We start from the raw sequence: 12,793 nt of genomic DNA on the forward strand, positions 1-12,793 counted from the left end.
GACATTTTATTATTATTACTTTTTAGTTTGTCTTTAGTTGTTTTTCCGTTACATTGGAGTATGACAGGTGAGGCTCTGCCTCCCCTGCCTCCCCTGACCGCACGTCGCTGGTCTGTATGCTCTACTGTGATATATAGCTATGTATTGTATGTGGTGATTAAAGAGGACATATTATGTTCGTTTTTAGGTTCTTTTTTTTTTTGCATCTGCTGTTTACATGCTTTATTTTTCTCATACTGCCTGTGCAGCAGCACCTCTTTTCACCCTCTGTCTGAAACCAGAGCCCAGTCTGCTCCGGCACTTATTACCCCAGGGCACTAAGTACCAATCGTGTTCACACCGGAGTACTTTTCCCTGAGGGAGATTGCGCAAATGAGCCGCTGACGTCACTCCGTCTTCTTCTGCTCTGGGTTTACTGGCAGGCTGCAAACAACTTCACAGCGTATACTGCCGCCCGAAGTCCCCGGCTGGAAGTCCCCGGAGTTGGGGACTGGCTTCAGTAGAAGCTGCTGGGACTCCCAGCAGCTTCTACTGAAGCCTTCCGAGTAAATTGCCAGAACGCCGACACCTCCTCATCTCCACCGCTCCCATATTTTTGTTTGTGTTGCCATAAGTTATTCTCTCTCCGTTGGTAAGCGGGGCTAATGCTAATAATGCAAATGCCAGCAAATGCAAATGCCAGCAAATACAATGGCGGCTTCATAAAACTTTTCAGAGTTTTACAGGACGTGGTTTGCAAACCGCCCAGCCAATAGAAATTGGTACTTTTTCCTCCCCAGGAAAGTACCACCTCTCTAGCAGGCACTAAAAATGGGGGTAAAAGTTCCTGGCACTAAGCACTCTTTTTGGTTTGAACGCAAAATAAGAGGTACTAACGGAACCAAACGGAAAAAGTACTCCGGTGTGAACGCGCCTAATGGGATTTTAGCCTCTGACCATTTATGTAAATAACACCTATAAACACACAGTGGAAAAAGGAAAACCCAAAAAAGCATAATAAAGCCCTTACTATTAATTATGATTTTATACTTCAAGTTTGTCTTTTTCTTAGATGCAAATACTTAATCTCAATAGGGTTTTTGCCATTTTTAAGTTGCAATAATGTATTATTCTATATCAAGCATGTTCAAAAAGTTGTGTTAGAGTTTTGCTTTATCTACAGTTTAGAAGTTTTACAGTTTGATCTCAAGGGAGAAGTGTTGAACATTATTAGTTGATATTATATATTCAATATTTACACTACATTTTCAGAGCGACTCTTAGCTTTGTTCCTTTTGTAGACTTGAAATACTTAAGACTGCCTCAAGGTAACTGAATTGAACAGAACAAAGGTCGGCACACATGCATATTAAGAGTTTTTTACAACATTTTACTTTTACCCTATAAAATGTGTGTGTGTGTGTGTGTGTGTGTGTGTGTGTGTGTGTGTGTGTGTGTGTGTGTGTGTGTGTGTGTGTGTGTGTGTGTGTGTGTGTGTGTGTGTGTGTGTGTTATGGCATGGCTGACTGACTGGCCCTCTGGAGATGTCACGCGGAGCTGAGAAGCACAGCACACGGAGTCCATCTCAACCCTGTGACTGAGTATGGATCAGAGGTTCTCGCTGTGCTTATGAGCATGAAATAAAATGAGGTATTTTATGATCGTGTCGGATCCAGTCTAGCACAAATCCTAGTTTTGGCTAGCGAGGAACATTTCCAAAAATTATTGGCAGCCTGAAGGAGAAAATGTGTTGGAGTGCATAAGTGCCTGTGTCCACAGTAACGCGCCTTGATTTGCCAGACTATGTGGCTTGACAAATCAGCTATATTATGTTTTTTTCACTACATTATGTTATCTTTTTCAGGATAAAGGGATCATTAGGGGGCCAGCTGCAGACAGTAAACATGACCACACAGCTTTCATCTATGTGCCCATGCTGATTTATATCTCTACATTGAGTCCATCCATTACATTTTAATCCATCTGAGACAGTTCAGGGTTAGGTCACCTTGTGCTGGATTAGAAAACCACAGAGATAATTGAAAAAAAAGCTGCAAAAAACCTTGACATACTTGGATGTACGAGTGAAATACAGGATGGTTATGCTGGGCAATTTAAGCAAAAATTATATTTGATTCAAAAAACGTATTCAACCTTTCTTTGAAAAGACCCACCCATCCGCCCATACAGGATCACATGTCTACAGTTTTATTTGCTCAGAATGTATTCATTCAATGTTTATCCAATTTAAACAGTAGCATTTTCTCTGTGCTGTAGCAAATGCTATGTTGTCTTTGTGTGGAAAAAGCCAGAAGTGTACTGTGTGTGTGCTGTGGTAATTCCTTCTCCTCGCTTACACAGTTGTTTGTTTCCTCCACTTTTCACACCGAAAAAGGAAAGTACCCATTGTACAAGATAACGTGATATTTGCATAAACAAGTATATGTTTTTGATTTAATGATATCCAAAAATTTCCATATATGACATGATACATTTCTCTACCACTAAAATCAGACAGGAAGTAGCAACAAAACAACAATGACAAACTACGAAAATATACATGTACTTGTTCGAGACAAATAAGAACATCTATACCAAATACTCAACACACCGTGCCAACATTTACACTGGGCAAGCTCCACGACTAACTTCACAAAGCACCTTCAGATATTACCAGGACAGACAGACAATGGAGACAAATGAATGACCAGAAAATCAACAGATAGAAAAATTGATGGAGGGATGGTTGGATAGCCAAAGGAGAGAATGAGGAATGTTTATACAAAAAAGAAACAGAAACGATATTTCTTTAAATGGCAAATAAGTCATTATTTACTTTGTTACTTAAGACTGATTCTATTTTTTAAAGAATGCAACTTGTCTCTAAGTGTTTTCAGTTAAAGCATGTAATTTAATGTTATGTATATTGATGTAGTTTTATTTTAATTTTATTGCCAGTAATCCAATTTAGAATCTTTATAACGCCATGTAAAATGGGTGACGATACATATGGGAACTGTCATGAGGTCATTAACATCTGACATTGGTGTCATATAGAGAAGATGGAAAGAGTCAGTGAATGAGACAGGTTAGATAGATAGATAGACAGAATGTATGTGTATAAATAAATAGTTGGATTACTTTGTCATTCTTTGCTCGGCTTGATTTTGATTCCACACAAGGAATTCTGGGTCGTACCTATCGAGGGGGGACAGGCAGAGAGAAACAAGAGAGGTATATGTTGGCTGTCTGGCAAGAAATTATTCAATAACCGTCATAAAAGTAATGATCAGTAAATATAAATCAATATATAGCCACTACACTATCTTTCTCTCTCAACATTTGGTTATCAGGCAATGGTGGAGGAGGTGGGCTGGTGAGGCGCATGCATTTAGAGCGGGTGGTGAGGAGATGGTGGGTATGTTAGTTAAAGAGAGGGTCCTAGGATACAAACAGACCATTTTAGAGCCAATTATCAAAATACCTTTAGTGCTATTAATGCTAATCGCTCAGACATGTCATACTGTTTTGAGCAATACATCAAGTTACTATGAGATTGGCATGTTTGCAACCGTGCTGGTGACTATAGATGACAAAATCCTTAAAGTGTATTTTATTAAAAAATGTTTGTGTCATTGAAAATGACTAGCTTTATCTCAGAAAAGCACGGCTGAACGACTAAGCTAAATGGTGAGTAAATGACAAGCTAAGCTGTTACGCCTGTAGGGTAAATTTAGACAGGATACAAAATATCTACATTTGCTATATTTTGAAAATCAACTGAGAATTATCTATGAAATGGTTGGTTACCTGAACATGTTTGTATTTAAAAAATGATCACTAATTTCATATTAAGGTCATTTGTTAATTGTCAGTAAAAGTTCAGTTTTCTTAATCTGCTTTTGTTTTTGATATATCACACACCCATAAATTACACATAGATCATGCCTAAGGCATGCAGGCATAATCTAATATGAATATGGTGTTAGTGTTAAGAACTACATTGACCAATTGGTAAATCTCTGTTTGTTTAGAGGTTGGTTGTAGTCTTTTTTCTTTTTGTCACAAATCCTATAATAAGACCAAAACCAACAAAGGATTTAATTGACAAGTATTTATTTTATAATCCAAACTGATATAGCTTGTTACCACAACAGTGCAGAGGAGGTTTTGAGTAGTTTGCCAGGTGTTTATATTTCTCTCTGTCTGTCTGTGGACAGAATTTGTCTCCGGGACCCTATCATGGTTTGAGTTTGAAATGGGCGTAGTCCAAGCATGGTGGATGAAGGGACCATTGGCTGGCACTTAATGCCAGTGCACTAACTTGGTGTCAAAAAAACTTTACAAGTGTGTAGTTGAGAGACAAAGAAAGCCCAGTTCGAACATGGGTGTGCTCCGAGCTAGGGCCTGGAAATAAAATGCCCTCCTGCTTTAAGTAGAGCAATGTTTTTGTTGAACTTTTTTCAATCATATAGCCATGATAAACTATTTTTTCCACCAAGGACAATCTCAAAACAATATTGATAGGGAAAAAGGGGTATAAGTACGCCCATTTGAGATGGACTGGAATAGAGTACCAAGTGGGCAATAACTTTCAACTTAAAATAGTCCCCAAAAAACTGCTATGATGGAATTATACATTTCGTAGGAATACATGGTATAGGGTCTGATAAAGACATAGGAAAGCCAGAATATTGAAAGATGGACTCACATAACATCGTTAGTTTTGGTCTCTTGAAACTGTTACATTTGACTAATGCAGAAACCCAATGTTCATATATAAGTTAATATATATATATATGTTTTAATCTTGAGGGACCCTCCCTTCAACATAATATGGACAAATAGCATGTTTTCATTCCTACAGTGGAAGCACTGCACGTTATGAAGGTAAAGCACAATGGCATGCATCAGAAATCAGTCCTTTGAATGTAGCAGTGCAGATATGTTGATGCTGGAAGCTACACAACAATGATGCTGAAGCTCAAGATTGAACAAACAGACAATGTGGGTGCAATGTGCACAGAGAAATAAACACTTGGACAATGAGTGAAGGAAAGAGCCATGGCAACTACAACAAAGTCACCTATCCTAATGACACAGAAACATTTCTTTATGCTTCCAAATGTGAACATATAATAAGCCGTTCAGCACAAAGTGACTTCGTCCTTGGAAATATGACATTTTAGAAGAAAAAAAAAATGTCTGCTTAAACCTGAGCTGAAATATCACAAAGAGAGACACTTCAACTTTAATTAGGCTGCTTATATCTGTGACAGCATGTCTGTGCAGTCATAGGACAGAAAAAAAAGACTAAGAAAGAAAAATCCATGACACAATTGGAATAGTATATCAAACTTGATTATAACTAGGACAAAAGAATGATACAAAATCTACTAAAGCGGCTCTGTATACATCTCTCTGTTGCTCTTTTTTCGTCTATCTGTCACTGTCTCTCTCTCTTTCTTTCCCTCATTCTCAAACACCCACTTTCGTTCTCTTGGTCTCAAAGCAGACTCCATGCACTTCCCGCATTAACGGTGTCTGCCTAATACACAGAACGTTACTGATTGCACTGAGACACTCCACTCCAAACTTTTAAATTGGACCAAAAGGTGTGCGCAGGAATTTGTACGGCAGTGTGAACAAACCCCGACACCAGGTAAACTAGAGAGGACAGTGAAAGATGTGGCGAGATGTGTGCCTTATACTAAAGCCCAGATTCAACCAGCCTTTTACCGGAATGGACCGTCAAATTCAGACAGTCAATTATCTGTTGAAGTGTTACAAACTGCAGTCACCATGCTACAAATTTAAACTTTGACACTCTTCAATTATAAAGCTTAATGTGTATATAATTATGTTTAAACCGGTGAATCTGGCCCTCAGTAAGTTCAGTGAAAGTGGAAAGGGAGCGGAACAAACGGGCTTCATCATCAAGTCAGAGCTGATTGGACATTTGTCTTTTTGTTCTCACCTTGGGTCCTTCTGGATGCTGTCCACCGATGGAGACCGGCCTAGGGTGGCCTCAGGGGCGAGTGCTGGGCCCGACTTGCTGTAAGGCGATTCGGTGGATGGGCAGAACTGCAGAGTGCGGTACGGGTTTCCATAGTCAGCAGCCCCACCTCCTGCGGCAAAGCTGCCTCTCTGAAAGGTTCCCGCGGCGCTCTGGCTTCCTGTTCGCTGCAAGGGGATTGGGTCGACACCAGGGGAAGACGGGGCTAAAGCAGGAAGTGGAGAGTAGGGAAAGATCAGATAGTTGAGGACATCTTGGTACAATTGGTTTGCCACTGGTTTTGATGTAGCCGAGGATGGGCGGGGTGAGGGGGAAAAAAGAAATCGGAAAACAAGTGCCACCACAAGGATGCAAGTACAAAACGATACAATGAGAAAAAGCAACAACACCAATGAAAAATAACAGAAAAGAAAAAAAGTGAGGAATCAAAATAATAAAAAGAACTCGAACGTAAAGACAAATGTCAAACTACAGTGACAACTTAAAGCAACATTATATACCTAATAAAACTTAAAAACAGCTTAAATTGTCAAAACATTTTGATGCTACACTGACTTCCTTTGATCAATGAGGTTTCCTGATAGTTTCCGGACAGAAGGCTTTAGTTGTTGCTAATTGCTAATAGCTGCTAACAGTAGCTGTAATAAGCTAGTGTTAGCTTGATGAGGGAAGTCGCCAGGAATTGGAGCACTGAGCCCTATTGTGTTAACAACGATTGCTAAGGAGATCTCTAGACCAGTGGTTCTCAACTGGTCGGGCCTCGGGACCCACCTTTTCCTTTGTCAATAAATCGCGACCCGAAATTTTGAACCACTGAAATCTATTCAAGAAAAAATTGCGCTGTAATATATACGCCTTTCAGCATACAATATTAATTAAAGTGAAGTACAGTGCATGTATCCCTTATATCCCTTCACAGAACTAAAGAATGCTTTTAAAACAGGTTTAATGAGATGATGGAATCAAAGCTGAACTGTAACACAAAAAGGCACACATGCTGAAAACCCATCCCCAGCAGGGGGTCTGGGGGGATTCTCCCCCAGGAGATTTTTTGAAATACTAACATATAAACTACGTATTCTGGTACGCTCTGAGAAGAAAATAAATAAATGTATTACTACCCGACATTTTAATAATATTTGATGCCATTGTTTGTTTTTCACTTTGTTCTGACGGCTGAACTTGCTGCTCCACACAGAGAGAAGAGTAAAGAGGAGATAGTCTGTGTGAATTACTTTAAATTGTGGGTAAGGGTAGATAGCTCCCATTGTTTCTGTGACCTGTCAATCATCAAACCGGGGGTCATATTTCATTATGTGTTCATTTTTATCTGAAGTTGTACCCATGGATGTATAAAGAAGAGTGTTGTGTGTAACGCGTTACAAAAGTAACAGAGTTACAGGAATGTATTACTTTTTGCTGTAACGAAGTAATGTAACGCATTACTAATGAAATGTGGGTAATATACTACCCGTTACAATTCTCAGCAACGCAGTTGCAACTAATTTTATCCCGGAATGAAATGGTGTTTTGTTTTTAAGAATTCACTAACATCGCGAGACATTCCGACACCAGAGAAAAATTGTGTCGGTAGATTAGTAATGCTGCGTTCACACCGGACGAGATGCGAATTTTTTGCGGCGGATTACATGTAAAGTCAGCAGAGAGGACAGATGCGAATTCGCTCCGACGCGCGCACGAAGCGTGGACGCGTGCGAATCACGCAACTTGAGGCGATTGAAGGGGCCGCGTCGAGCGTCAAATTCACGTGACGCGTCTCACGAAAGCCAATCAGCGTTGATCCCTCAATGACGTCCTCTCGAGCGTCTGGCTGCTTGATCAGGTTGTCAAAGATTTGAGGGCCGCGTGAGATTACGATACAAATGGNTGTCTTGTCCAGATCATTCTTTGGTTTTCTGTCTGCGTTGTGTCTTGTCTAGATCTGTCTTTGGTTTTCCGTCTGCGTTGTGTTTTGTCTTGTTTAAATCTGTCTGTGGTTCCCTGTCGTTAGTTTCCCTGGTGTGTCTAATTTACCCGATTGTGTTCACCTGGTGTCCCTGTGTTTTCTCCTCAGCTGTGTCTTGTTTGTATGATTAGTCTTGTCTGTATTTAAGTTCTGGTTTTTCTATCTGTCTTTGTTGGTTCGTCTTGAGATATGGCTTGTTCCTCGGCGAGTGTTCTGTTCAGTCTTAGTTAAGAGTTTAGCCTTGAAATAAAGGAGTTATTTTGTCACTTTAATCTGCATTTGGGTCCTGCTTCCTTCACACACCGTAACAAAATCATTGTTATCCTATGGTGAAGAATGCCTGGCGTGGGGTTTTCTGACACGCCGATAGAGATATATATTCTAAAATTATTATTATTAACTTTCCAGTCCAAGGCTCAAAATCCCACCGAACGACAATGTCGAACATGGCCAAGGAAGCAAATCAAATCAAGGAAGAGGCGGTTTTTTTTACAAACCCTTTCCTGTTTTGCTGCAGGTAAGGAGACCATCTGATTTTAAGCTTGATGATGTAAGGCGCAAAAATATGTAATCATTTTTTATATTATTAGTCCAAATGCACAAGGAACCACCCTCTTCGAAGGCCTTTTTTGAAGCTTTTGTACCTTTTGCGATGCATCTCTGTGTGATCGCGGCCTAATAGAATAAATCAAGCATGCAATTCTATAACTTCATCTGCATCAAGTGCTAGGAGACCGAACAGGCAGTGAGCCGCATACATATCCCTCTGCATCCCATCTATTATTATTCAGGCATCTCAAGGGCGAAAACAATCTGGCCTGTGGGTTGCATTCTGCCAGCCCTGCTCTTTAATACTACTATTCTTCTACGGCATTTTCAACATCAGTCTTCTGTCTCATCCGTCTCTCTGTCTGCTCTATTTTTATTGCCTGTTGGCCGACTGTTGTTTGAAGTACTCTGTTTGCCCTCAAATCCATCGTCTCCATGGGGATTAATAAAGAGGAATTGAGCTGAATGGAGTTGACATTGAAGAGACAGACAGAACAGTTTTGTGAGTGATGACAGCTCTAAAGGACAGAAGGATAGACGCTGCACTCTGAGTTTGGTTAAGTGTGCGTAATGGTGCGTTTGGTGGCGCACAGACAGCTGCTCACGTGGGACTGAGTTTCCTCTCAATGAAGACGTGTCGAAACTTTTATTATTGATGAAAGAGCCTGTTGAAATGAGCCATACTTACAACCTGCCTGCTCAATGTTTGGTCATTAACAATGTGTTAAAGGGGCCTTTGTGATCCTTTCCTGTAGTGCGTTATATAGATTGTTGTGAATGTGAATGGTCTGCAAAGGCTTAAGTCCGAAGGTCTGTGACGTAATGACTTCAAGTTATACTCGCGCTTCTATTGTCTAGCCCTCCAACACTTTGTAGTTGATAGGCTCAGGGGTGGGAGATCTCTAAGCGGTTGACCAATCACAAAAGAGCAGGCCAGCTAACTAATCAGAGCAGACTGGGCTCTGGTTTCAGACAGTGGGTGAAAAGAGGTGCTGCAGCCCAGGCAGTATGAGAAAAATAAAGCGCATTAAAGCATGTAAATATGTCACAGTAGAGGCTCAACAGACAAATATGAACCTGAAAATGAGCAGAATAGGGCCCCTTTAAGCTTTGTTGGTTATTCTGAAAGAACAAAGACATTCAAAGAAATGGGCTTCTTGATCTCCCTAGCCAAATTAGTCTAAATATCACCAAAACATTTTGTGTATTTTTGACATTTTTGGTAAAATATACTCTCTACATTCCTGGATTGTTCTCTGTTATGATATAATTGGGACTAGTTTGCGGACCTAGCAGCAAAAGGCACTGTGGAAAGATAGGTTTACTTCTCCGTTGGTCTGTAGCATGACCATTAAAAACATTTTCAGGCGAGCACACACTCACCACTCACTTTTTGTTAAGAACTCTTGTCCCCTGGAATCTTGCCAGTGGTACTCAAAGTACTGAAAAATCCCACTTTGAAAAACTCAACAGCAGCATCCTGTACCTTTCCAGAAATTATGTTCAGCTTCTAAAACCTCAGCAGAAAAATCCAACACTGCAGTATCTGCATTGCTATCTGCATGTTAGAGAAAATAATGAGACGTTTGTTTTTGTATGTGTTTTAGATTAAACAGAAATGATTACCTCAGATTTGATCTTGTTGTCTCCAAAGCAGAGGTGCTGGAGGTAAGCAGCAGCGTTGGACTGGACTGATGGGAACTGATGCTGCAACATCTGAATCACCTCTGGAAGCTCTGGATCCCTCCAGCCAAACTCCCTGAAGAGACACAAGGAAAAGACAGTGTTGTGAAATGTGCAGAGATATAATAGTGTGTGTGTATGCATGTAGATGAACCTGTTAGGCAAATTTTCTAGCTAGTGGATGCCTGATTTAAAATGCTCACCAAAGAAATAGACAGAAAGAGAGAGGAGATTTCTGGTTGGAGCAGAGTAAAACTAATAGGAAGGAAAACAACAACAAAGAAAAAATAAATACTTATTGAATACACAGATTTGTACTGGACTGAGAGAAGTAACTCAATGTCTTGTCTTTTTAGGCCAAACCAACAGCTGTGTTTGGGCCTTTCCCTGTTTCAACATGACAATGTCGCCATATGCAAAGCCTGCTCCATATGGTTTTCCAATTACTGTATATAGTAGTTGAGTGTTGAAGGACTGGCCTGTCCTGATTTGAACCCTCATCCAACACCTTTGGGATGAACTGGAATGCTGACTGGAAGCAAGGCCTTATCATCCAACATCACTAATGCTCTTACCGGGGTTATAAAGCCTTTTCAGGGAAATAACAGTGCCAAGGAAACTGAAACCAGTTCTGTTCTACAAGTTAGAAAAACTCTTTGAAAATCTAATCAACATTTGTTGATATGCCAATAACTCAAAATACAGTTTTGGAACACTTCATATGTTTTCATATATATTTAAAACAAACAAAATGAACCTTTATTTCATATTTCTAGTATAGCGATCTTACACAAATACAATTTCCCAAAAGCTCTTAAGGGTCACAGTTTCACATTATATCCCACCCATATTTTATCATAGGTTTCATACAGCTCAGGTCAGAAGAATTTCATTGCCATTTCTACACTGTAGCTTATGTGCAGAAGACAATAAAACCTTTGAATACATAGTAAGTGCTTGCCATAGTTGGTATTGCACTAATATTTAAGGTACAAGTCTGGTCGTATGCGTTATTATAGGAAGGTTTATAACAAGAGTAAAGGGTCGCTCCTTTTTACTGCCCGAGCTGCTTAGGTTTCAGCGTGTAACAAAGGTCTATCACAGCTTTTGCTTTAAGGCATGCTTTAGGCGCACACACACACACACACACACACACTAAGCTGACTAACCCTACACATGTGTGTAAGAGTGTGTGTGAAGAAAGAAGCACAGTTGATTATCGTGAGAAAGATGTGATGTGAGAGTGAATCGAGGTAAGGGATCAGAGAGAGGGAGAAGAGGGGGTGGGGCTTATCGATGTAGATTATCTGTCGCCAACAGCAATGAAATATCTTGTTTCCTTGACTGTGAAGGTTTCTAGGGACCAACTAAAAGTGAAGCCGGATATTTCTTTCTCTTTTTTCGTTGTCTAGTTAACGTTGTCTTCTATAAATCTGAAGAATGTGGGAGATGATACTTCCTGAATATCAAGGTGAGACGCTCAAGACAAGAACAAAAGCAACTTTGAGAGTTACGGCTTATTTTAGCAAAAAAGTATTCATAACTTTCATAATTTTCTTTTGTGCCTCTACTGTGACATGTTTAGATGCTTAATGTTCAAAAACATTTTCATTTTTCTCTTACTCTCTTGTTGAGATCTTCATAGTATGTTGAATACTAATAACGAAAGTTAGTTATAATCAAATATAATCAATTATATTCTTGTATAACCCACAATGAAAATGCTTCATATTTGAGGTTTTTCTATATTTACAGTATAAACAAAACACAAGTGGTTTGTTAAATTTGTTAAATTGAGTGTAAGGCCTATAATGATTTATGCCCTACTCTCTGATAAGAGAGTAGGCAGTTTCTTCCCTCTCCTCTCACAGCAGTACACAGGGAGGGGGGCTCCGGACATAAGGAGAAATACATGGAGGCCTCAAAAAGGTGGTTATGTCATAGCCAAGATTAATATTTTGCAAATCCTGCAGGGGTCATGTCCTTTTTACACAAACATGGGAAGGTGTGTCTTATGCCATAGCCAATAGAATATGTCTGGTCATGTCCAGTCCTGTACATCAGAGGCCATGCCCAGTTTTCCACAAATATGGGTGTGGAGGAGGTGTTTTTGGGGTTTTCTATCCGGTTTTTTGAGCATAAAGAGACTTTCTTTTTGGGAGCAAGCAGAGAGAGAGGGGGGTTCCCCTGCTATACTCTCTCCCGGTAGGCTCTGGGACTCAGAGCTGGGTTAATAGCTCTCGGTAAGGTTCTCTCAAACTTGGTACATATCTCTTGATTTTCTTTGTTGAAAGTTGAGTGAATTACTTTGTGAATGAGTGGAATGAATTGAGATGTGTTTGTGAGTATTAGTAACCGCTACCTGTGAGAATCTTCCTCCGAATACCTGCGGGAGATAGGTATGTTTTTGTGAATGTTAGTACCCGCCATCTGTGTCGGAAAAAAGGTATGGAATTGATGTGAATTGATTTGGTGAATGAAAAGTTGAATGTGCTTTTTATTATCACCGGTCTTTTATGAGGAAATGCCTCTAAATTCTATCGGGAGATTTAAAAATCACAACTGAATTGGGCAGTTGAAATTATAATTTTGGTAATAAA

The 12,793-nt window shown here is 39.9% G+C and overlaps 1 protein-coding gene and 1 long non-coding RNA gene across 3 annotated transcripts in view; one reads left to right on the plus strand and one right to left on the minus strand.

Annotated features, from left to right (window-relative positions):
• Window positions 1-3,116: 3,116 nt before the first annotated feature.
• Window positions 3,117-12,793, minus strand: part of LOC104961062 (catenin delta-2-like) — an 85,302-nt gene continuing 75,625 nt past the window's right edge. Inside the window, exons 10-11 of the mRNA XM_010789268.1 lie at window positions 5,957-6,200; window positions 3,117-3,177 (exon numbers count right to left, since the gene is read on the minus strand). Coding sequence (XP_010787570.1) covers window positions 3,117-3,177; window positions 5,957-6,200 — 305 coding nt within the window. The remainder of the gene's footprint in view (window positions 3,178-5,956; window positions 6,201-12,793) is intronic.
• Window positions 8,068-11,030, plus strand: LOC104961050 (uncharacterized). Of its 2 annotated transcripts, none has more exons than XR_800054.1 (3): window positions 8,068-8,165; window positions 8,370-8,478; window positions 10,165-11,030. It is a non-coding gene; the product is annotated as an uncharacterized lncRNA (long non-coding RNA). The 2 variants fall into 2 exon arrangements; XR_800053.1 differs by having other exon boundaries at window positions 10,168-11,030.

Source organism: Notothenia coriiceps, unplaced genomic scaffold, assembly GCF_000735185.1.
Source record: "Notothenia coriiceps isolate Sejong01 unplaced genomic scaffold, NC01 NC01_scaffold00032680, whole genome shotgun sequence".
NCBI lineage: Eukaryota > Metazoa > Chordata > Actinopteri > Perciformes > Nototheniidae > Notothenia > Notothenia coriiceps.